We start from the raw sequence: 26,557 nt of genomic DNA on the forward strand, positions 1-26,557 counted from the left end.
CTCTCAACCAAGTCTCTTGTAATGGCCACAACATCAGAGTTCCATGTACTGATCCATGCTCTAAGTTCATCACCCTTACACTTAATATTCCTAGCACAAAAATACACTTCAAACTGTCTGTCCCATCATGTGTATTAACTTGCTCCTGCCTGTTCTTCCTTACAGACTTGCTGGTCATGACATCCACCTCTCTCTCAATCCCTCCTTTGCCATCCCCATGCCAAACTAGTTTAAACCCTCCGAAGTAGCACTAGCGAACCTCCCAGCCAGGATATTGGTTTCCCTCCAGTTAAGGTGCCACCTGTCCCTTTTGTACAGGTTACTCCTGTCTCAGAAGAGGTTCCAATGATCCAAAAACCTGAAACCCTGCTCCTTGCACCAGTTCTTCAGTCACACATTCATCTGTTCTATCTTTCTATTCCTGCCCTGACTAGCACATGGCACCGGGAGTAATCCAGAAATTACTAACTTCGAGGTCCTACTTTTCAGCCTCTTTCTTAACTCCCTATACTCACTGTGCAGGACCTCTTACCCCATTCTACCTATGTCGTTGATGTCAATGTGCACAACTATCTCTGGCTGCTCACCCTCCTCCTTGAAAATGTTCTGCAGCCAGTCCGAGACATCCTCAACCCTGGCACCTGGAGCAACACACCATCCTGGTGTCTCTTTTGCAGCCACGTGTCCCTCAAACTATTGTGTCTCCTATTACTATTGATTGCTGTGCCCTGATAGGTCATTCCGCAGTCCCCCCCCACCCCCCAGCAGTATCCAAAGGGGTGTACTTCTTACTGAGAGGATGGCCAGAGGGAATCCTGTACTGTCTGTCTGTTTGCTCTACCATTCCTGGTGTAGTAATATATAAATGGATAAGAAGCTAGACTGATGGGAATCATATATAGAGGTTTGGGTAAGATTAGCAATAAAATATTGAGGCAAGGAAATATTTAAGTATCTTAATGGGGAAAAGGGGAATGAGGGATTGGATTGAGGAGCGGCTGATGAAAATAGTTTTCCTGAAGATGAGCAGGCAGTAACCTTTAATATATTCAGTGAATTTTGACATGCTTAAATTAACTGCAACCTTAACCATAATTTGTGCAAATTTCAGGCTTACAAAGCTTGGGTGAAACAGAATGGAGAAGAGAAAATACTGCCTGCTCTTGGACTGACCAACCACCAACTCTTTTTTGTAGGATTTGCACAAGTAAGAAAAATGAAAAGTTAGATAGATTGGAAGAAAATTACTTTACTGCTTATTGTTATTTACACTTAAGGATTTTTGTTGACTTTTAAAAATTCACATTGAATATCAATTTTTGAAACCTTTTTGAAAATGAAGGTCACCTTCAACATTGGTCTCAAATGACATTTACAGTTGTTCTGTCAGCTATTTTAATTGGGATCGGGAGGATCAGTTGGGAGATATTTGTAGAGCACTTACTATTTTCAGCAATGTAGGAGAGAGATATTAAAAGGCAAGACATTGCCAGCATTAACATCACTGCAGCTACTCGCCTAAGCTACTCCAGTAGTATCTCCCAAACTTGTAATCTCTGTCAACAGGAAGGGCAAAAGCAACAGGCACCTGGTCCACCACCAACTGCAGGTTCTCCTCCAAGTCGCGTACCATTGTGACTAGGAAATACATAGCAGTTCCTTCATCATCATTGGATTTAAATACTGCAACTCCCTATTCAACTGCACTGTAAGAGTGCCTTCATCAGAAACACTGCAGACATTCAAGAAATTGGCTCACCACATTTTAAGGGTATTTAAGGATGGGCAGTAAATGCTGGCATTGCCTTTAATGCCATCATCCTGTAAATTATTGAAATGGAATAGAGGCAATTTTCAGAAATTCTGCTTTATATGCTACAGGTGTCTGCATGAGTTTCCTCCAGGTGCTCCAGTTTCCTCCCACATTCCAAAGATGTACAGGTTATGAGCTGTGGCCATGCTATGTTGGCACTGGAAGAGTGGCAACACTTGTGGGCTGCCCCCAGCACATTCTCAGTGATGTAAAAAGACGCATTTTGCTGTGTGTTTCAATGTACATATGACTAATAAATAAATATCTTATAAATGGATAGGTAAATGACATAAAAACAGTTAAACTGTGTGAATAAGGGGAAAAAAACAAATCTTTGAATAGGACATTAGAATGCAATGGCAGATTACCTGTATGGCCCAAATAAGCATTCTTTATTCATACACACAGAGTAGGAGAAAACTGAATGAACTGGAAGCACAAATTCAACTTGGATGACATGATATTTATATCTGATATGACTACAAGACAGTCTACACTGGTAATTAAACATACCAGGTCATAAGGTCTACAGAAAAAAATAGAGAAAATGGTCGAAGAAATAAGAATGTAAATAATTGACTTGGTCATAGTAATTTAGAAGGAAATCACTTTGATGATAAGAGGACGTAAGGTAAGCAAACAGTGTAGTGTTTCTAAATAGAATTAAGAAATTGCAAAAGCTTTAAGAATTCTTTGGAAGTTTATGTATAGGCTACTTAATGTCAGATATGTTGTAGGAATTGTGTTACTATAGAGATTAGCTATAAGTCTGGTAGTAGTTTTAAAGCAGAATAATTACCTTGCAGCAGTATATATGGGAGAGGGAAAGCATCCTGGAATCCCCCAGGAAATCTGTATTGAATTAAGGACAGACACTCTGCAAAGTTAGTGTCACGAACCAGCAACAAAAGAAACACACTGAGCATGATTCAGTGTTAAAAACTATTTTATTAATCACTACTTATGATAATACGTAAAATAAAAGTAAAAATGTTAGTATGTTAGAATTCAAAAATGTTAAACCTCGAACGTTAACCCCAAAACTAAACTCTTCGTGTGTGTGTGTGTGGCAAAGTCCAAAACTCCCAGTTCCGGAATGGTTCTTAAAGTTCAGTTCCACAAGCCATAAGGTGAAACATGAGCAAGGGCTTCTTCAACAACCACCGTTGTCTGAAGATAAGACGTAGACGTAGAGAAACATGGAGAGAGTAAATACGAAATCCAAATGTTCCACGATGGAACCCAAACGACACTCCAGTGTTTACTCGGTAGTGACTTCCTCACCCCGAAAAGCATCCGAATCGTGGTCGTCCACACACAAATACCTGTTTCCTTCTACAGGTCAGCAACAAAGTGAACTCCACCGGATTACTTCCAACTTCCATACATGGATTTCAGTGGCAGACACAGTTATTGTTTCTCATCCATCGATAGAGAAAACTAGCAGGCTGGTGTCTCTCTCCCTTCTCTCTCTCTCTCTCTCTCTCCTTCTTCTTCTAACTTCTTCAACAACGTCATTACGTCCTTTATCTTCTATTGACGTAAGCACGCCCCACACACACATACACACACACTCTCTATCTTAAAGGGACTTTCACTGAGTCCGTAACATTAGTAAAAGACATTCAGTAGCAATGAAGTAAATAACATTATTGATGAGTAAAAGTGCCCAGTTCCAGAAGTTTTCTACCCTAGAGGTTTAAATAAATGCGATGAGAACGTTACATATGCCCTGACTAGATTCTTCCAAGTTCTCCATTTGGGAACTTTTCCCTTAAATTGCAAAATTGTGCATGTCATTCAGCTATTTAAGAAATACATTCCTGAAGGCACTTGGTAGAGTCCCTCAAAAGAGACCGTTGACTAAGGTTGAGGCCCATGGAATTGAATGTAAGTAATTGCTTGCCAGTCTAATAATTGATTAAGTCTAATCAGAAGGAGACAAAGTAAGGAGAAGAAGAAGATATTTGACAGGATTTGATGAGAAGGTTCTTAGTCTTAGAATCATGCACCAAGGAAACATGCCATTAGGTCCACCATGTCGACACTGACCAGTGGGCACCCAGCCATATTAATCCTATCTTCCAGCACTTGGTTCATAGCGTTCAGTGCCTAGGTGATTCAAGTGCTCATTTGGACATCTCTTAAATGCATTTAGGGACTCTGCTTCCACCAGCAGTGCATTCTAGGTAGTCCCAATTCTCTGGATGAGAAAGGTCCCCCTCAAATCCCCTCTAAATCTCTTATCCCTTTCCCTAAGACTATGTTCTTTTATTCACCTCTGTTAGGGGAAGAACATTCCTGCAGTCTACCCTATCTATACCCCTGATAGTTTTATATACCTCAATCATGTCCACTCTTAACCTCCTATGCTACAGGGAAAACAGACCTAGCCTCTCCAGACTTTTACAGGGTCCTGCAACTGTTCACCATAGAGTTATACAGTATGGAACCAGGCCCTTTTCCCCAACTCGTTCATGCCAACCAAGGTGCCTCACTATGCTAATCCCATTTGTCTGTGTTTGAATCATATCCCTCTAAACCTTTCCTATACATGTAACTGTCCAAATATCTTTTTAAATATTGTAATTGTACCTGCATCTACCACTTCCTCTGGGGGCTCATTATATATATATCATGTGGAAAAATTTATCCATTATATCCCTTTTAAATCTTTTCTGTCACACCTTAAACCTATGCCTTCTAGTTTTAGACTCCCCTCCCCTGGGAAAAAGACAATGACTATCTAACCTACCTCTGCCACACATAATTTTATAAACCTCTATACTGTCACCCCTTCAGCCTCCTTCGCTCCAGAGTTAATGGACCAACCTCTCCTTATAACTCAAGCCCTCCAGTCCAGGCAACATCCTTGTGAATCTTTTCTGCACCCACTCTAGTTTAATCACGTTCTTCCTATACCATGCCAACCAGAACTGCACATGATACTTCAAGTGTGGCCTACTCAATAAGGCCTTGGCTAATGAAGGCATGTATACCATATGCATTCTTGACCATACTGTCTACCTGTGTCACCATTTTAAAGGTATTTGTACCCCAAGGTCTAATACTCCCCAGCATCCTGTCATTCATTGTGTATGTCCTGCCCTGTATCACTTTGCACTTGTCTGAGTTAAAGACAACTTGTCTGAGTTACTTGTCTTCTACCAGCACCTTCCCCCACTCTCTACAGCCCTGATTCCTGTCTGTTTAATATTTCACTGCCCTTCAACTCTGGCCATTGACAAGGGCTCTTGTGAGATACCTTTGGGGATTTGAATACCCATTGTACATACGGGTGAATGCACACAGTCTTCTTCCCAGGGTTGGGGGAATCAAGAACTAGAGGGCACAGGTTTACAGTGAGAGGGGAGAGATTTAATAAGAACTGAGAGGCAACTTTTTCACACAGAGGGTGGTAGGTATGTGGAACGAGCTGCCAGAGGTAGTGGTTGAGGTAGGTACATTAACATTTAAAAGACATGTGGACAGGTACATAGATAGGGAAGGTTTAGAGGGAGATGGGCCAAATGCAGGCAAGTGGGACTAGTTTAGATGGGCACCTTGGTCAGCATGGACTGGTTGGGCTGAAGGGCCTGTTTCCATGCTGTATGACTCTATGACTCTAAACTTCATCAAATTTCATCAGCCATTCCCTTGCTCACTTTCTCAACTGATCTAGATCCTGTTGTACCCTTAGACAATCTTCTTCACTGTCCACTATACCACCAATTTTGGTGTCATCTGCAAACTTGCTAATCATGCCACCTATATTCTCATCCAAATGATTAATATATGTGATGAACAGTAAGTGCCTCGGCACTGATCCTTGCAGCATGCCATTGATTACAGGTCTCCAATCCGAAAAACAGTTCTCCACTACCACCCTCTGCCTCCTACCACCAATCAATTTGTATCCAATTTCTTGTCTCACCCTGAATCCCATGTATTCTAACCTTCTGGACCACCCTACCATGCGGGACCTTGTCAAAGGCCTTGCTGAAGTCCACGTAGAGAATGTCCACCACCCTGCCCTTGTCAGTCCTCTTGTTCACCCCCTCAAAATTTCAATCAAAGCCATGCTGACTGTCTTTAATCTGTCCTTGTCTTTCCAAATGCAAGTAAATCCTGTCCCTCAGAATCCCTTCCAGTAACTTTCCCACCACTGATGTAAGGCTCACTGGCCAGTTTTACCCTGGCTTGAACTTGCAGTCCTTCTTAAATAAAGGCACAACATTAGCCTTCCTCCAGCCTTCCAGTAGCTTACTCATGGTTAATAAAATTACAAAAAATCTATGCCAGGACCCCAGTAATCTCCTTCCTTGCTTCCCACAATGTCCTAGGATACACCTGGTCAGGCCCCAGGACTTATCCACCTTTATGTGCATCAAGACTGCCAACACCTCCTTAGTAATGTCAATGTGCTTCAAGCTATCACTGTTCTCTGAACTCGCTTGCTTCCATGTCCTTCTCCATTGTAAATACAGACAAGAAGTATTCATTTAAGATCTTGCCTATCTCCCATGCATCCACACACAGGTTCCTACAATGATCCTTACTGGGACCTACTTTCTCCCTAGTTACCCCTTTGCTCTTAATGTACTTGCAGAATATTTTAGGATTTTCAGTTACCTTATCTGCCAGGGATATCTCATGCTTCCTTTTCACCCTCCTAGTTTCCTTCTCTCTCCTACATCACTGTACTCCTCAAGGGTTCCCTAACCCTGCCAGTCTTGCCCTTCACTCTAACAGGAACGTTCTCACCCTGAACTCTTTTTTCAAAAGTCTGTTACCTTCTAGGTCCTTTTACCTGCTAACAGCCTTTCCCAGTCAAACTTTGCAAGTTCCTGTCTAATGCCATCAGAATTGGCCTTGCCCCAATTTAGGACTTTAACATGTAGACCAGTCCTATCTTTTTTCCATGATCATCTTGAAACTCTTAGAGTTACAGTCACTAGTCCCAAAGTGCTCCTCCACTGACAACTATATAAACAACTTAGATGAAGGCACAAAGCCATGTATCCGAGTTTGCCAACAACGAAGTAGGTGTCATTTTGCAGTAATTCACAAGAATTTGTTAATACATTAAAGGAATGGGGAAAAGTGTGCACATGAATTTCAATGCAGGCCATCTGAAGTTATTTGTTGTTGACCTAAGCATGGTGATCCATTTTCTAATGTTAAAAGGACTGAAAAAAATGTGGGTCCATATACATAGATTATTAAAATGTCAATGATAGGCATAAATTAATTGAAAAGGTCAATTGCTTTAATATCCAGAGGACTGGAATAAATGGAGCAAAAGTTAACCTATGGCTATACAAGGTCCTGGTTAAACTGTATCTGGAATTCTATGAGTAGTTCTGGATATCACTCCTTAGGAAGTCTGTACTGCCCTTACAGGGAGTGCAGCTTAGATTTACCAGAATGCAGCCTGTACTGCAGGAGTAAAAACACATGGAAAGATTACACCAACCAAGGTTGGATTTCATTAAGGGATAACTTGTTTCAAAGTTATAGATATTTAAGGGGGATTGGTGAGGTGTGGAGAGAAACTACTTTAGTTGGTTTGGGAGTCTTGGGACTGAGAGGGCATAGTCATAGAAAACAGAGGCAGACCCTTCAGGACTAAAATTAATAAATGCTTATACAAAACGTTACAGAAATTTGGAACACTCATCACCTTGCATCAATTGTTGTTTGTGGAAAAGTCCAAGATCAATATATTATTGTTAACCAAAGGTATCAGAAGATAAGGGCCAAAGAGGAATGCATGGAATTAATCATGGATCAGTGGTGGTCTTGTTGCGTGACAACACATGCTCAAAGGATTACCTCTTCAATGATCCTTAAGTCTTAAAATTTTGTGTATGAGTGTGATATGCTACTTATGAAATTGAGTTGCTAGTCATTTTAAATTACCATGTGAAGGTCTGCTATTTAGAGTGATAGATGATTAAAACAGTACAAATTATTTTTTTTGATTTACAGGTAAATAACGCTAATAGACATAATTTTATTATTGAACAGGTGTGGTGCTCAGTGCGTACGCCAGAGAGTGCACATGAAGGCCTTATTACTGATCCGCACAGCCCAGATAAAGTTCGTGTTATTGGAGCATTATCAAATTCCAAAGACTTTGCTGAACATTTCAATTGTCCCTCGGGAACTCCAATGAATCCCGGAAAACAGTGTGAGGTGTGGTAGTTGTGGATGCCTAATGTTGGAATTTTACACTGGATAATCTCTACAGAAGATTGGAACAAAAATACACTGCAACACTGATCCAGGAGGAAATTATAATAAAAGAAGACGTACAATATATTGTGCACTTTTATAACTAAAATGTTAAGAATACTAAATGTTATAAACACATAGTACATGTCTTGTGTATCACTAGCCTGTGGGATACAAAGGCTAACCTATTAAATGGGAGAACAGTTTATAGCTGCTTTTTGAGGAAATAAAGTGGAATAAATTGATGTATTTTAGAAAATCTACATGATCCAGGGGATGGGCTGTAGATACAAGCTTATTTCCTACGCAGATTGATAGTGTCCATATCATTACAGAGTACCTTGAAGCTGTGCTTTTTTAATTGAACTGAAATTTTTAGCTTGTTTGGCACACTTAGGGATAGATTTTGAAATATTTTATGCTACAAGTTTTAATCTAATTGAGCAATGCCATTCAAAAACCAAAATAACAAAATAAATCATACTTGTTCCCTGTGAATTCGATATTACGGTTGAAACTGAATAACCATCTAGTGCTTCATGCAGACATTCTGTATTTTATCTATTGTTACAGTGGAAGAGTGTATGTTCTGAATCCCACTTTCTCATTACCTGTCCTTGCTAATACAGCAACAAAGAAAGTTTAAACATACTGCTGGTTTGCATAACTGTGGTAGTGGAAAGATCACAGGTCTTGGTACAAGTGCTCAATTTCAGATTATGATAAAACAGAAAAGAAAATTCTGTATTTAACGGTAAAGTTGAGGCACATTTAGTGCATAATGTAAGAATTTTACTTTACTGACGTAACAGCTGAAAATGAATCACAATCTTGGATACAGCTAAAACATCAGTCTAATCTGTGCAAGGTATAATCTCACATTTTTAAATGCTGTATGAACAAAATATTAAGAATGGGAATGCAACCAAAATAACAACTTTTTTAAAGAATACTGCAATTTTCAGTTTAAGATCAGGATGATGGAAAAGGATTTTGAAGAGTAGGAGGCAATGGAGAGTGATAGTTTTTTTTAAAATATCAATATACAAGGAGACAAACACAAGTGGAAAAGTTTAAAGATGAATGAGGTATTTAATGTTACTCTGCCAGCCAGACCCATTCATCAGTCACAGCTGACAATGCGCATGAGTATCACCAGTTATCTCCTGTAGTGTTATGTACAACACTTTATGATAAGCTTTGGAACTTCTGGCAGCAATCAAGAGAGCAGCTAATTTTTAAGTACCAAGGGTCAACAAAAGTAAATATTACATTATGTTATAGACATTATAAAGATAGTTCAAATGATGTTATTGAAAAGGAATACCTAGGTAATACGTGTGGGCAAAGATAGCTATGTAAGAAGTGGTCTTTTGTAATTAATTCAGAATCTTATACATCACAGCTTAGATGTGGCTTTTAAGCTTGTAAGAGCTACCTTCAAGTCTATATTAGAGTAGATACTTGTCGGTTACCTCTTCCTCTTATTCCAGTGCCTTTGTGTAACTTGCCCTTGGAATATGGAGAGTCATGAGTGATCTTAACTGGAATTATCCTTTAGTGAATTATAGTATCCTTTACCTACAAGGTTACTGGTCCTCATTTTTCTTCTGCCGTGGCTGTGGAGATTTAAATCGTAATTGTTCATTATGTATTACCTACCCAATGCTTTGGTCATCATGTCAATAATGTTTAATGTTAATTACTTAGGATATTGTCTAATTTTGCTGCTAAATACTTATTTCTAAAGAACCAAAGATGTATGACATCAAACTGATTGGCTGTGTGCATCAAAGGAATGGTGGAGGGCCAAGAATAAGCATTAGAAATTCAGGACATTAAGATCCTAAAAGGGATGTCCTGTTTATACTGATTACAGATGGCATTCAACTTTAATTTGAAGGACCACTTAGTTGAGACTTCTACCTTTTATAGGAGATTCCCCACTTACCCTCCCAACCCCTCCACCCCCTTGCTCTTTATAGTACTGAGGAGAAAGAGCACAGTATGCTCCAACACCTCAGGCAATTTAAAATAACCCATAACAGTGCAGAAAAGGCCCTTCAGGGCGATTGTTGCATTTTGTCCCGTTCTCTGTGTATGAACACATCGCTTCCTGGAAACTTTCTACAAAGGCATAAACTCACCTCCTGGTTTTAGCTGTGTCATTATGGGAAAATTCCATTGTATAGAACAGCTTGTATAATCCTGCAGCATATCTTGGCTCCTTTGCTCTAGGGGCCAATAATGTACTTTTATGTTCTAGGTAATTACAAACACTTGCAAAAAGGTTCTAATTAGTGTTTTTCTTTGGGGGAAGGGATGGATGGATATACTTAACAGTTCTCTGCTGTGAAATTAACTGTTTATAATCATATGCATGAGTTGCTTGTAAACAATTCACCACTATTGGATATTCGGGATCTTCGATGAACAAGCAAGTTAAAGTAAATGAATTTATTGTGAAAAATAATCAGCAAATCCAGAAAACACTTCCTTGAAAATTGACAACAGTGGCTGAAGCTCTGCTAGGTACATAACACAGGGAATTACCAAAGCTGTAAATTAGAGAGTGAATCGGTAATCAAGTTGCATCAAACTTGGTAACTAAACCGTGCATCTGGAGAAGGAAGAAAAGGCTTAAGGGGCTATAGGTGGGCTTTATGACTGAGTTGTGACAAGAAGTTCTGAATTCAGTACTGCAAAGTCTTTAGTGATTTTTGGCTCATAATGTTGATCTGATGTTGAGCCCAAGTCAATCCATGCCTAAAGTCCTGTACTTTACCAATGTGATTTAATCTATGCACAGAGCTGGAAACTTGGCATTCCCCTTTGAACAGTATGTTGATGAGCAGAGATTAGATGGCATCAGACTGAAGTGATACTCAACAGGACTTCAGTGTAGTCAATGTAAAATGAAGTGAATTCATCATTAGACTGGAGACCTCCCCACCCTCACTTACCTGCCTCTTCAACCTTTTTCAGAGTCGTAGAGATGATCTTACTTTCCTTTCCCTTTTGGAGGCCTTTATGAAACCCAAGTCTCTTTTCACCAGAAGTTGGCTTTGGTGGGGGAATCATCAGGGATAAAGGTATCTCGGAAATAGTTTATGTGCATGATTTTGACAATCCATGTTATTTCCATTCAAGTTTTCAACCCAAGACATAACCCCTAAGACTGGTTTTCAGTATGACAGCTTTCTTCTTCCTCTGCATGTCCCCTACTCCATTTTCCAGCACAATTTGTCAGAACGTGTATTTGGGTCAAAATCCTATGGACTGTGGCCCACTCCCATGGAACTGTGCCTTAACTTTGTCCCTGATGGCTAGACTTTCCACCTTAAAATGTATTCAGTTTAATTTTCTATTTTCCCTATTGTTAGAAATCAGAAAAAAATCCAAAAGGTTAATTATTACAACAGATGACTATTTTTACTCATCAATATTTTATGCAATAGATAGGTTAGATGAAAAGCAGATTGATTCAGTGGCTATATATATATAAAAGGTTTTCTGTTTTCGTTCAAATATTAATGACCTACTGCACTCCTTAACATCCACTCTTTGAGATTCATGCTTGAAACAAAATCTTTCCTTCAACTCTTATTAATTTGTAGACCTAACATTATTTTTGGACGTGTAATTACATTTTAAGATACATTTGAGTGGCTTTTGAAACATTCTATGATTGAAAGACTGAAGTTGAGCAAATAATATAACAGAAATTGACTTGATTTAAAAAAATACTGAACCCAAGAAGGTAAGAAATACAAGTGGGAGTAGGCCATCAGCCACTCAAGCATGCTCTGCTATTCATAAGAACATGGCTGATCTGATACTGGCTTCAGCTCAACTTATTTTGCCTGTTTTCCATTATCCCTGTCTCTACAGATCAAAAGTCTGTCCATCTTGTCCATTAGTATATTCAATGATTTAGCCTCCACAGCTCTTTGATTTACAACCCTCTGAGAAAAGAAGTTCATTATTCCCAAGTAAAATGGATAACCCTTATTTGCAAAACTAGATTACCCTATGAAGGAAAATGTCCTCCTAGCACATACCACCTTAAGAATCCTCAGAACCTTACGTTTAAATAAGGTCACCTCTCATTCTTCTGAATTCCAAAGAATATGGGCCCAACCTGCTCAATATTTTTCATAAGCTTACCTGTTCCACCCAGGAATCAACTATGAAAATCTTCTGAATTACCACCGATGTAAGCATATCCCAACTTAAATAAGGATACCAAAACTGTACACAGTTTTACACCAAGTGTGGTCATATAGCCCTGCATAGATGTAGCAAGATTTTCCTGATTTTACGCACCATTCCCTTTGCAATGAAGGCCTGCATTCTTGCCTTAATGATTACCTGCTGTACAGCCTGCTTTTTCTGTGTGTTTTATGTGTGAGGATACCAGATTCCTCTGTATATCAGCATTCTGTAATCTCTCTCACTTATACCATATTCTGCTTTTCTACCTACCAAAGCAGAAACTTTGAACCATTTAATAGATCAGTAAGTTTTGAACTAAACACTTTTCAAGAGTGTTTTTGATTGGTCTTAAGATCAGAATGGTATTATGAGAGTTTGTGACATGATGACTAAGCAACAAATACCCAAGTTTTCACTGTTTTTTGAAATACACTATCAAGATGTATTTGATTTAAAAAATGTGCTGTTTGTATTTAACACTAGACAAGCTGAAGATTTAGAATATGTCATGTTTATATGATTCACTATCATACTAATAGATGAGACATTTGAAGTCACTAATTCGTTACCTCTTTGGGCAATTAATCTTTGAATCCAAGAAATTTCTTTCTTTTTGAAAATGTCATACTGTAAGAAAAGCCTTATCTTGAAAAAAATTGTCTGCTTCAACTTCTGTGGAAACACCAATGTAGAGTGGTATTAAAGCAGTATTTATGTACACATTAATAAAGCACTCTGAATATCTTAACATTTCACTGTGTTGATTACTGAAAAATACTTTTTGCCATCCAGAGATACCAATGTTTCATGCTCATTCTAATGCACACATGTACTACTGCATGGAAAATTAGAATGCTGCATTTTAAAGCTACTTAATAAAGAAGGGTCATGAACATATTGTGCTTCTCCAGAGATATAGAAGAAGGATGAAGAGCATTAAACAAAACAGCAAATTTCATATGTCATCAGTACATTTTATTGTTTTGGTTAAATATTATTCCATTGTTGCACCTGATAGTGACAGTAAATTTAGAAGTATTCTCTGGCATAATACAAACAGACAGTGCTGAAAACATTCAGCAAGTCAGGCAGCATCCGTGGAAAGAAAAACACAGTTGATATTCCAAGTTGGAGACCCTTTGTTGGAACTGTGAGAGAGAGATGAAAAAGTAATTTTAAGTTGCAGAGAAAGTGATGGGGAAAAACGAACAGGACAAAGGGAATATCCGTGGTAGGGTGAGACCAGGTCAAATGAGTTAGTTGTGCAGTTAGAGGTTGATTATGCCTCACTGAGGATGTTTTTGCTTTCTTAGGTAACACAAAGAAGCAGAATCCCTCTAACTGCTGCATTTACCCATTTGACCTGAATTATCCCTTTGCTGCAATTTAAAATACTGCCTGTTATGCTGAGGTTTTTTCTGCATTTTTTGCTTTTATTTCAGATTTCTGGTATCTGCAGTTTATTTTTGATTTTTGTTTTCTGGCATAGTGAAAATACACTTTTCTTGAATAACCTGCTTTTTAAAGGTATATTGGAAATTAATGTCCCTTTACAGCAATGTTACTTAAAATATTAACCAATGGGCTAAATACTGTTGCTGCTTAAAATCCATTAGGAATGGTATGTCCATAATTAGATAAATTTGAATGTTTGATGCTGTAGCCCTCTGGTGGACATTTGAACAATTACAATATTATATAATCTGAAAACAGAAACTGCTGGAAATATTCAGAAGGTCAGGTCACATCTGTGGGCAGAGAAACACAGAGTTAACATTTCAGATCGAAGACCCTTTGTAGGAACTGGGAAGGAAAGAAAAGAAATGCATTAAAATGCAGGGAGGTGGGGGAGGGGGATGTCTCTGATAGGGTAAAACCGAGGTGACCACAGGGATAAGTTGTAAATGGGGTTATCTGGTCAATGGATGAATGGGAGCAGTTGGAGAGTGAGGACATAGCCAAAAGGACATAGAGCAAAGAATGTAGGAGTTGTGAAATGGAGAACAGGAAGACAAGACCAAGGGCGGCACGGTAGCGTAGCGGTTAGCGCGACGCTATTACAGCGCCAGCGATCGGGGTTCGATTCCCGTCGCTGTCTGTAAGGAGTTTGTACGATCTCCCATGTCTGTGTGGGTTTCCTCCCACATTCCAAAGATGTATGGGTAGGTTAATATGGGTTTAAAATGGGCGGCGCGGACTCGTTGGGCTGGAAGGCCCTGTTACCACCGTGCAAATAAAATTTTTTTAAAAATTTAAAAGATCAGGTTGGGCATATCCTCCATTTCCAGAGAGAAAAAAGAAAATAAAGGAAATAAAAAAGGTGAGCCAATTTCACTGATGGATGACTGATACAGATCAAGAATTCTAGTTACCAGAAATTGGAGAGTTCAATGTTGAGTCCAGAAGGCTGCAATATACCCAGTTGGAAAATGAGGTTCCTCAAGTTGTGTTGGGTCTCATTGTAACAGTACAGAAGGCCAGAGACTGATAGGTTAGGGTGGGATGGTAAGTGATGAGCAACAGGAAGCTCGGGGTCACCCGAGGACTGAATGCAGGTAATCCACAAAGCAGTTACCTAATCCGCGTTTGGTTTCTCTAATGTAGAGGAGACTACACTAGAAGTGCAAGTGAATCACTGCTTCGCCTGGAAATACGGTTTGGGTCCTCGGATGGTGTGAGGGGAACAATCGAAAGGACATATGATGCATCACTTGCAGTTACAAGAGAAAGTGCTGTTAGAAGGAGGGTGGTTGGTGGGAATGGAAGAGTGGATCAGGGACTCACAAAGGGAATGGTCCCTATGAACTTCTGAAAACGAAGGAGAGGAGAAGTTTTGTCTTGTGGTGGAATCTCTGAAAGTGGCAGAAATTGTAGAGAATGATCTGTTGAACCCACCCTGCCTCTTGTAAGGAGTCTAGTCTTTTCTCCCAGTTCCTCTGTCTCCATTGTATTTGCTCTGATGATGAGACTTTTCATATAGATACCTCTGAAATCCTTCTTGCTGAACCATGGCTTCCCCATTGTTAACAAAGCCCTTGACAACATCTCATCCATTTCCCAACCCTCTGCTCTTACCCTCTCTCCTTCGAGACAAGAAGCATCGAGCTTCCTAGTCTTCAGCCTGTATATTCAAAAGATCATCTGCACAATTTCCAGCAACAGACATATTTTTCCTCCTCCCCTTTCAACATTTCACAGGGACCCTTCCCTTCGCTTTTCAGAATGTCAATGTCAGAAACTGAGGACTGGTATACAGTTGCTGATGTAAAGGAACTTCTCTCAGCAATAAACATCTAACTAAGCTCAAAGGATGTAGATTGCTGTAAGGTTTCAGTACAATTAATCATAATTGAGGCTTAGTAGGTAAACCTAAGAGATTATTGAGGAGCAATGTAACTAAGTTATTCCCTTTTTGCTTTCATTCCCTATTAGAAATTGAGATGATCTTAAGCTTTCTCCTTTAGCCCTGATCATTAAATAAATAATAAAGCAGTTCTTTAAATATGCAAAACTGCTTATTGAATTATTATTTTTGGTTCTGCTTTCTACCTTTGGAAAATTGAATGGAAAGCCAGTGGCTCAGATCACATTAACAGCTAGGCAGATGATCAGTAGAGAATTGCCAGTTAGCTGCAGGGCATGCATCAACACATTCCAGTCTTCCACAATTGCACATTGTAGCACAGAACTACAGAATCCTGGTCAGATGCAGTCACATCTGACCTCTTGTTCCGCCTTGGGCATTGAGTCCAGGGACGTTCCATAGGTTACTGAAGAAGGGGCTGGATATGCTTCATATCTGCTCATGAACTTTGTCCCTGTCATTGCTGGCCTGTCTAGCACAGCCCCATCAATATAAAGGGGCCTCTGATCTTCATTAAAAAGGTAAATGATGGTAAGTGGTTTGGATTTTTACTTCATCTCAATTAATACTTTTCAAAAATTAATGTATTAATTAATTTTAAGTGATTTATTATATTTAAATTTATATTTTAATTGTTGTTACTATTTACATTTTTTCCAAGTGTCCCAATGATTAAGGACATTTGGAAACATTGAAAAGGCCTGCAAACTATGGCATGTTGGCCTCTGATTTGGAATTCCTTTCCTAATGAAACACATTTCCTCCTTTGAAACTTAAAATGTTCTGCAGCTCAGCAGCAATGGCAAAAGAGTTTGCAATTAAATTCTAGAGCCCAAATTAAAAAAAGTACTGTCCAGTAATGATGTGTAAAAAGCAATAACATCATCCTACAGGTTTCACAGTTCATGGGAATGCTAGTATTGTGATGGAGGGAAATTCCAGAGTCTGCTAAATCCAGCTGTGCTTATTTACACGCAACAAGGCAATTAACAGGGCAGGTGGGTTATGTGAAGGATTGTGCCCCAGCCATAGAACCTAAGTCACATCCTCTGAACTGCTACCATGATATTTACCTCTCTGCATCTTTTGAGATGATCGACCACTGTATCTTTCTCTAATGTCTCCCTCCAATAGACACCTCAGTAAGACTGCCTTTGCTTGGTTTCCATCTTGCCTGTCCAAACATACAGAAGTAGCTTCCTGTCTCGCTCCCATAGTTATCTGTGGGATCTCTTTCCTTAGACCACATTTTTGTGTGATCTAAATGACACACACAAAATGCTGGAGGAACTCAGCAGGTCAGGCAACATCTATGGAGGGAAATAAACAGTCGACATTTTGGGTCGAGACCCTTCATCAGGATGGATCAGGTCAGTGATCCAAATTATGTCTTTTTGTGACATCATCCACACTCTCTAATACACCCCAAAGCATCAACAGCTGTATTCTCCTTCTGTTTATTACCACCCATTTCCCTCTTCCCTTTGTTCTCATTTAAAGAGATATTCATTGAAAAGAGTACTACTATTTTTATTTACTTCCATCACTGTCAGTGTATCTTTCACATCCATACTATTTTTTCTCTCAGCATCTGGCTCTTCCTCTTCAATGTACATAGTGCTCCCTCTCCTTATCAGCATTCCTTGCCCCCAATCGTCTCTTGTATTCTGCTCTCTCCCTGGTAGTCAACTTGGACTCTGCTGTTGTACACTGAACTTCCATGCCTTTACTTTCATTCTCATTCCTCTTTCATTTACATGTATCCCTGTTTCATCCCTTGGCATTTATTCACACCAGCCTATTTCTACCCCAGTCCATAGGTTAATTTACCACCCAGAGCACTAGCTCCTCTTCTTGCTCTACTATCAGCACTAATATCCCTGGATTACTAGCTATGTATACCGGATACAAAAATAAACTATGGGAGATCCAAATGTAAAATTAAAAATGATGGAGATGAATAAAACACACATTTTCACTAGCACTCAGCAGGTCAGACAGCATTAGCAGAGGAAGAAACAGAGCTGTTGTTCCAGGTTGATGACTTTTCATTAAAATTTTATGACAAAGTGGTATCCATCCGACACATACACTCGGTCTTTCTCTTCATGCTGGCGAAGGATTTCCAGCATTTCTGTTTTGATTTCTGTATATTGGAGTTTGAAATTAGTGGTTTCAGATACATTTCCACTTACTGACCCAGAATCAGGCTATGCTGGATTAGAACTGAAATTATTTATGGTTAAAAACCTAAAACAGTATGGAAATGTGTCTAATACTTATTCAAATTGGATATTCAGCATATGCATTTTAAACAGCATGGAAAATGAAATGCAGACAGCAATGGAATAAAAACTTGCCAGAGTTAATCTGCATGGAATTCATTTATGAGTATATAACCTATTTGTAGATGTATTTCTGACATTTTATTCTGACATTTCACAGATCTAACTTGAAAATGATTAATTGCCTCTCCAGTGTCTACAGTTTCTTTTTAAAGGGAGTTACTGATCCGTTAATTCATTACTATAGGTAATAGTTTCACTCAATGTACAATTTTTGGATGTGGAATTCAAAACAAATGCATTAAAATCCACTTCATCAAATTTATTCTGTTTCATGTAGTTATTCACAACAGGTTGTTTCTTTGAAAAAATAATTTAGGAAGGTGATTTCAATATATATAGTTAATTATTGATTTATAATGTACAAATAAAGCAACTTGCTGTGAAAAGTGAAATATATTGCAGATTTAATAAAACTGTAAATTGGAACAACTGAATATAGTATTAAATATTAGAAAGGATATCATGTTCTGGCATGATAAGACAGCTAGAGGAGCTTTTCTGTGAATACTTCTGTGGGTACAGTAGCTTACCTCCCCACACTGACAGATATGACTTGTGTTGATGTTATATTTCAAACAGAAAAACCTCTGCCAATTTTTTTACAGAATGAGGGAGCTTTAGTGGGATGCAATATAGGAAGCCTTCAATTCAAAAGTAAAGGATTTCCCTTGACAAAGTAGTTGATAAGTAGTGAACATGGATTTAAGTTAATGGGCTGAAGGATTAGAGAGTAGTTGAGGAAAACAATCACCCAAGAAGTGATTGGCATCTGAAACTCACTGCCTGGCAGGGATAGCGGCGCCAAACTTTACGTTGAATATGTACCTGGATGAGCGTTTGAAAGACTACAGACTGGAAGTTGGAAAGTAGAACTAATCTAAATACAGCAGAACTCTCTTATTGCAACACCCTTGGAACATTGGTGGTGCCGGACTTACAGATTTTCCAGATTATTGTGTGTTACTCCGTTTTGCACCAAAACACACTTTTAACTTATCTGTTTTAAAGGTGCTCCACAGTCATATGACGAATTCTCCACTGAACCATGTGAATTTATGGGGAATATGAGAAACAGAACCTGATCAATCTAAAGGGAGTGCAGGAAACGGAGCCCTAGTGAGTTTAAAGGGAGTGAGGGAAACAGGGCCCTGCTGTGTTTAAAGGGAGCATGGGAAATGTGGTACTGGTATGTTTAAAGGGAGTGGCGAAAACAGGGCTCTGATGAGTTTAAAGAGAGTGTGTGAAATGGAGCCCCAGTTAAGTTTATTGGAACACAGGAAATGGGGCCCTGTTTATGGAGTTTATGAAGTGCTGGAAATGGGGCGCTGGTGAGCCATATGACAAACCACAGTCATTTCCAAAAATCAGATAGCGTTTTACTGGAGTGTTACTGCAGCTCCACTTTTGACTGACATAGTTACAATAGGCCATATTTCTGCACAGAAAATGTCCACGATACTGTCTTTTGTTCAGACATCCAAATTCTTAGGTGACCAAACTTTTTTTAAACGTTAGAGTGGGAGAGCTGCAGATGAAATACACCAGTGTACATTTCTTCCAATTTAATATTAAAAGTAAAATGATCAAAGGAATCTAAACAGTGGAAAAAATAGCTACCGTTAATGTCAAGGTTTAGTTGTCATCAATCTTACTGTGCAAGCTTCAGTCTGCAAAAACATTTAGTTGACCTAATTTCTTTGATCAAAATGCACATGAAAAAAACATTATACCAGTAAAAATGTGTATTTAATCTATAGCAAAATCTGACATTTGTTGAGAATAATATGTTGCTACTATTTTAAACAAATCAGTTCTGAAAACATTTTCAAAATTTACTTGAATCTTATATGGTTATTTCTCATTTCTTAACTATTTTGAAAAGATCCACATGTTCACATTTGAAACACTGTGATAATTGTCAACTTGCAGCATGTTTCATGGCACCTTGTTTCTGATAACTTGTTCCCATTTTACTTACTTTCTCAATGAACTATAGTTATAAGGTTTGAAAATGGTTTATGCTTAGATTCTGTAATGTCGCCTATCTGATGGGAAACTTAATTGATGATAATATTATTAAATATAAACTGAGGCATGCAGGGCATCATTTGTTGTGCTTCATCCATCTGATTCTACAGACTCCACACTCTGTCATGAGGGCATGTAAACAAAAGAATAATGATGTTTCTGAGCATAGAAATACTATAGAGCATTACTTTATATTAAACATCCAATGTAACCTCTAAATATGTCACTTTCTTACTGTGGTAATTCAGTGATCCTGTTATTTACTTCTGAATTCATGGCAAACATTTTATGAAGTCCATTTCGTCTATTTCACAAGTATCGTTATAAAGTCAGATGAGGTATTGTTTTAAGATGACATTATAAAACACTTCCGTTTTGCTGGCTGATGAAAGAATTTATATTAGGTAATAAATGATGCTGTAAAAGCAAATATGTTTGAGCAGAACTTATGCCAGATTGCCATACCAAAAACAGGAATACAATTCTTTAAATGTATTCATGGAAAGCCAATGTTTATAGCTGCCCTTGAGAAGATGCTCATGGGAATCTTCCTTAAACCACTGCAGTTTCAGTGGTGAAGATACTCCCCTAGTGCTGCTGAGGAGGGAGCACCAAGACTTTGACCCAGTGATAATGGAGGATATATCCAAATTAAGTTGGTATGCAACTTAGTGGGACACTTGAAATAGGAATTATTCTACAAATTTCCTCCCCTTCTTAAAGAGGTTGGAGGTTTGAAGATACTCTTGAGGAAATCTTTTTAAGTTTCTGCAGTGCCTGTTCTACAATGGCAAACATTGCAGATGTGACAAATGTGGAGGGATGAATATTTAAGGTGGAGCTGAGAGGTTGATCAAATGGAATGTTATTTTCTGGATGATCATTGGCTTAACTGTTCAGTTATCCAGTGTTCCACTCTGCTCCTGATTTGTGCGACGTAGAAGGTGGTAAATCAAGCAGTGCATTTGTCATGATAGATTAAGTACTCTCTGACCTTTTCCTGTAGCCACAGTATTTATCTGGTTGGTCTAATTAAAATTTTGGTCAATGGTGTATTTTGGCCAAAATTGATGGTGGATTGCTTGATGAAAGCTTTGCTGCCAAATATCTACTTTCCTGGTTGGTATGGTGGAGAAAGGACTGCAGGTTTCCTTAAGGATATTAGTCCTAAAGGAAATAAACCAAATGGGTTATTTGGCTATTTGGCAGTTAGATGCCACTTGAGAATTCAAGAATTCAGCACTACCTGCCTACCCCTCCTGGTGGCCACTCATCTATCTGACTGAACCTTTGGTGTAATAACCTCCATGAAACTCCTGTTTATAACACTTTTTGCCTCCTGTATGCTCCTCAGTGAGTCAAAATGCCGCTCCAACCAATCCATGAAGTATGAGCAGAGCTGCAGCTGGACACACATCCTGCAGACAGAGTCAGCAGGGACACTTCCCATTCCCTGACCTCCCACCACTCACAGGAGGAGCATACCATTTCATTGACTGCCATTACTACCCCTTTAGTAAACCGGAGGACTTAAGCAGATGGAAAAATCTTATCTCCGTCATTAGTCTGAACATTAACACATGTTAGTTTGGCATTAAGCTACAGTCTTTCTGTTTATTGCTTTTACCATCTCAATCTCCTTGAATCCAGAAAACATATGGTGGCATTGATGAAAAGCAGTATGTTTTTGCTTCAGGGAATCATTTGATAAATATTTGGATAGTTAGGCATTTTGAGACATCCTGATCAGTGGCAATAGGGTGGTAGCAATCCAAAATGATGAGGAATAATTTATCTAGTCTTGATGCTGTGCTGGATACTATTTACCCAAGGTCCTACTGTTGGCAGGTCCGACTACTTGCTGAGATTACACTGTGAGCTCTTTTTATGTGTAAATCAGGATTCCACACAGTACATTTCAGGATACAACTGCACATTCATCAGTTTCTATTAGACTCAGGTGTAGAGGGACCCAGAAAATGTAGGTTTTCATGTGTTTTTGATCGACCTGAAGGAAGAAAGGCATTCCTTTGGACTGCACAGATGCAACCTGGCCTGCACATATCCTGAAGATTACACCGGAGAAATCTGATTCTCTCTGTGTTAGTCTAATGGCTGCAAAACATTACTTCTGTGCGAATATCTAATCTATTTTGTCATTTTCCCTTCCCCTCTGCTTCAAAAGACTCAGTTTGGTGTTGACACACAATAATATGGGTGCCGTCTACCACATCAAGTGACTGTTCTCCAGCAGGGGTCCATCCAATGACCACTGCCTGCATTGAGATTTTGTAACATTCCAACGGCAGTCACTGGATAGTGAAGGGTAGGAATCTGAGATAATATTTTCCCCTCTTAGACCATGGCATGCTGAAGAAAATTGTAGCTGATGCCCTGACAGAAATCATCCTCCTGTCTGTGTGACTTAGTTTGTTTTTCTTTTGAAAGAATGATCTTTCCAGGTGAGTCCTGGAGTAGAAAATACCATTTCATTCTATATTACATCATGTTGACAGACTAACAGTAAGGCTCTGGGACATGTCCAGCAGGCCATCAGCAATACATTACACCGACAGAGAAGCTTACTCTGACTTAACTGCCCCTTAACTGTCATAGTAGTTTATCCAGTCTCAACCTATCAGAGAAACTCCCCTTTGCTCCACCCAACCTCCTCTACTGTCTCCCCCACCCCCTTCTCTGCTACCTAAAGTTTCTTGTTTCTCTTTTTCCCCTTTCTGATGAATGGTCCCAGACCTGAAACTTTAACACTATCTCTCTTTCCACAGATGCTGCCTGACCTGCTGAGTGTTTTTATTTCAGATTTCCAGCATCTGCAGTTTTTTGTTTTTTTTTAAATCTATAGTATCACTTAAGAGTTGGCTGGTCAGGCAGCATTCCAGAAAGTAAAAAGTGTTATTGAAATGTGCAAAGACTTTTCACTTCCATTAGGATAGAATGCTATAATATAAAGAAAAACTTAACTGATATGCTTGCTACCTGCTTAAACTTCCCCATATTGCACTTCGTAGCAGCTATGCCACAAATTAAACTTCACAGACCATTTGCTTTGTACCAATCTCTGTTCCGAAGATTTAGTTATTTTGGCCCACAAGACAAACACAATATGAACTGTGACCAGATGTACATTTGTATCCTGTTCCTCAGTAGTAGAAAATTAATGCTGTGTTGTTATCGGTGTATATTTATGAAACAACCACATTTAATATTTAGCACATAAACTAATTAAAATGCTTCAAAATGTTTTGATTGTATGTAGTTTGAAAAAACAAAAAAATCTAGTGTTGTGAAAAAAGCATCAATCATGAATGCCAGAAGTCTTGTCGCAAGATCTCTCGCACTCCACACTGGCTTCACCTATGATTTGAAAATGTAACTTCCCTTTAGTTTTTAATGTCCATTATGAATTACTGCTAGTTCAGTGCATATAGGTGATGCCAAAAAGATAGTGATCTAGAAAATGTAATGCAATGTATTCAAAGTCATGAAGACAATTGTGTTGAGGAAGCACTTGTAGAACAGATTGTCAAGGCAGATAGCATATGTGCACTACCTGGTGAAGTGATCTACTTGGATTACTGGTGCCTGGAGTGCCTTCAGAGATATCAAACATGATTTGCATTGAAGAGTTTGGTGAAAAAAAAGAGACCAAGAGATGAGTGAATTCATAATTGATTGAATTTACTATTGAATGTTAAAGAAAAAAAATCAACTGATTATACAACTTCACATATGTAAGTAGTTTGAATGACACACTAGCTCTATTTCCTTTATAAATGGAAGCCGTGTAGTGTATATGTTTAGGTTCAGAATCAGAATTGTTGTTTCGTAGCAGCAGTATAGTGCAAGACAAAGACATAAAAATTACTTTAAGTTACAAAAAATAAATAAATAGTGCTAAAGAGGAATAACAAGATAGTGTTCATGGACTGTTCAGAAATCTGATGGCGGTGGGGAAGCTGTTCCTGAGACATAGAATGTGGGTCTTCAGGCTCCTGTATCTCCTCCCTGATAGTAATAACGTGAAGAGGGCATGTCCCGGATGGTGAGGGTCCTTAATGATGGATGCTGCCTTCTTGAGGCACTGCCTCTTGAAGATGTCCTCGATGGTGGGGATGGTTGTGCCCGTAATGGAGCTGACTGAGTCTACAACCCTCTGCAGCCTCTTTCAATCCTGCACATTGGAGCCTCCATTCCAGGCGATGACGCAACCAGTCAGAATGCTCTCCACCATACATCTGTAGAAATTTGCAAGAGTCTTTGGTGACATACCAAATCTCCTCAGACTCCTGCGTCATGTGATATGAGTCCAATACACTGTTATTTAATTGAGAATGACAGCCTCCAATGAAGGATGTTCTGTTCATAGTTCTATTGCTGCCCATTTGCTAATGCTGTAAGCATTATCAAATCGGCAGCAATAGAAATACAATACTTACAGCAACACAAAAATTCCCATAGGCACTAGGTGCTCAATCAATATTTTAAAAATAGGATGTTCAATATAACCTCCATCTTTTGGTGATGAATACCTATATTTATGAATCTCTGGATCCCACTTTATCAATACGTTCAGCAATTTTCAAAGATTTATGTACATATACAGCAGGACACTGTTCCTGCTCACCATTTTAATTTATGTTGTCCCTTCTCATCTTCCCCCCACAATGTATTGCTTCACCCTTCTCTGTATCTCACCTCCACCTATCTGCCCAATCTGTCAGCCTACCTACCTCCTCCTGCATCCTCCTCACTGTTTGCCACACCATCAAGTTTAGCAGCACCTGCAAATTTTGAAATCTCATCCACAAAGTAATAACCAAGTCACTTTTATATATCACAAATTAAAATGTGATCTTGACTCTAGTATAGAGAACACCACTGTCTACTAACCTCCAGTGCAGAAAACACGTGTTTACCAAGACTCTCGACTTTCTGTGCTTGAGTCAAATTTTTATCCAATCTGTCAATACCTCCTTTTCCCCAACCTACAGATTGAACTGAAAACTCTCTCCACTCCAGAATCAAGATCACACAAATCCTACTCATCAAATTACAGCACACAGATGATGCTTGTGTGCATACACATTCTGAAACCAAGCGCCAGCTTATAGTTGACCTCTTCACTAGTCAAAAGGATGACACTTACATTATAAATCTAAATCATCTATCATCTGACATTGACACACAACACTACCCTGCACAATCTTGGAAAAACATACATCTCTCCCTACATCTCAGGAGCAACCTCTCAATAAAGATAAAATTCACCACTGCCCTCAGTGCACCAGCACAGACTTCACTTGGCAGAGGGCCAAGATCAAGACCTCAAACCTGGCACCAAGCTCATGGTCTACCAAGCAGCAGTGATCCTTGCATCATCAGCATCATGGATAACCTTCTGTAGGTATCACAGAGCATTGGAGATATATCACCAGTGCTCTCTCTACAAGATCCTCCAGGTTGATTGGAAGAGTAGCTAAACCGGTGTCTTTGTTTCAACCCGGTCCCATGTCCCCAGCATTGAAGATCTAATCAGGATCAGCCAGTTCTGGTGGGCCAGTCACGTTACTTGCAATGATCAAAACTAGACTGCAGAAACAGCCGCTCTACTCCAAGCTTCATTAAGGGACGAGATTTCCAGGAGAACAAGGAAAACGTTTCATGGATGTTCACAAAGTCTCCTTGAAAAAACATAGTACTCACTAACATATGGGAATCCATGGCCCCTGAATGCTCCAAATGGAGAAGGAGCACCCAGGAAAATATTAATCTTCTTAAGTTTCAATGACAGCACCATTCACAAACAGCAGAAGGAATACACAGAATTCCAAACAGCCCACCCATACTCACTGTGGAGTACCTCCTGCCCCACCAGAGTCCACAGATCCTGCACAGAACTCTTCAGTTGCCTCAGACCCACACAGAGTATGAGCCAAAGCAAGTCATCATCAGGCCTAAGGAACTGCCTAGGAAGAAGGAGAACGTGTGTATACTTCAATAAACCATCTGGCAGCAATAATAATTGTCACCAGATGCACAGTTGGTGGGGGAGATTGCAGCAAAGGGTCCATGATTCATCATTTTCCAATCAAAAGCATACAGGTGAGGAACAGCCTTCTCTTAGGATCGGATCCGGTAATGCAGCATGTGTGCTGAAGTCATGTGTTATCACTTTGCAGTATATTGTGGTTAACTGTTTCCAATAAAATCTAAAGATCCAATTTGATCTTCTCTCAAACAATTTAACAAAAGACGGAAAAATTTCTTCATGCAAAGGGTGGTGAATCTTTGGAATTCTCTATTCTGAAGGACTGTGGAAGCTCAATCACTGAGTTCATTCAAAACAAACTGGTTGATTTCTAGATATTAAAGGAATCAAGGGAAATGGGAATCATGCAGGAAAATAATGCTGACTAACTGCTGCACCAAACATCTCTTTATTGAGTGATTGTTCTCATTATGAAATGATTGATGCTGTCTATTTTTTTTCTCAAATGGTCTGTGAAACAAAAATCCAAGAAAAGCTCAGTG

General features: G+C 39.1%; 1 protein-coding gene across 5 annotated transcripts in view; it reads left to right on the forward strand.

Moving 5' to 3' along the window:
• The window catches only part of LOC127571963 (endothelin-converting enzyme 2-like), a 124,959-nt gene extending 111,946 nt beyond the window's left edge, over positions 1 to 13,013 (forward strand). For all 5 annotated transcript variants that reach the window (XM_052018742.1, XM_052018739.1, XM_052018744.1 and 2 more), the window contains 2 exons: positions 1,112 to 1,207; positions 7,844 to 13,013. In XM_052018742.1, the coding sequence (XP_051874702.1) occupies positions 1,112 to 1,207; positions 7,844 to 8,020 (273 nt within the window). In that variant the 3' untranslated portion in view covers positions 8,021 to 13,013. The remainder of the gene's footprint in view (positions 1 to 1,111; positions 1,208 to 7,843) is intronic.
• The last annotated feature ends 13,544 nt before the right edge of the window (positions 13,014 to 26,557 follow it).

This window comes from Pristis pectinata, chromosome 6 (assembly GCF_009764475.1).
Source record: "Pristis pectinata isolate sPriPec2 chromosome 6, sPriPec2.1.pri, whole genome shotgun sequence".
Lineage (NCBI taxonomy): Eukaryota > Metazoa > Chordata > Chondrichthyes > Rhinopristiformes > Pristidae > Pristis > Pristis pectinata.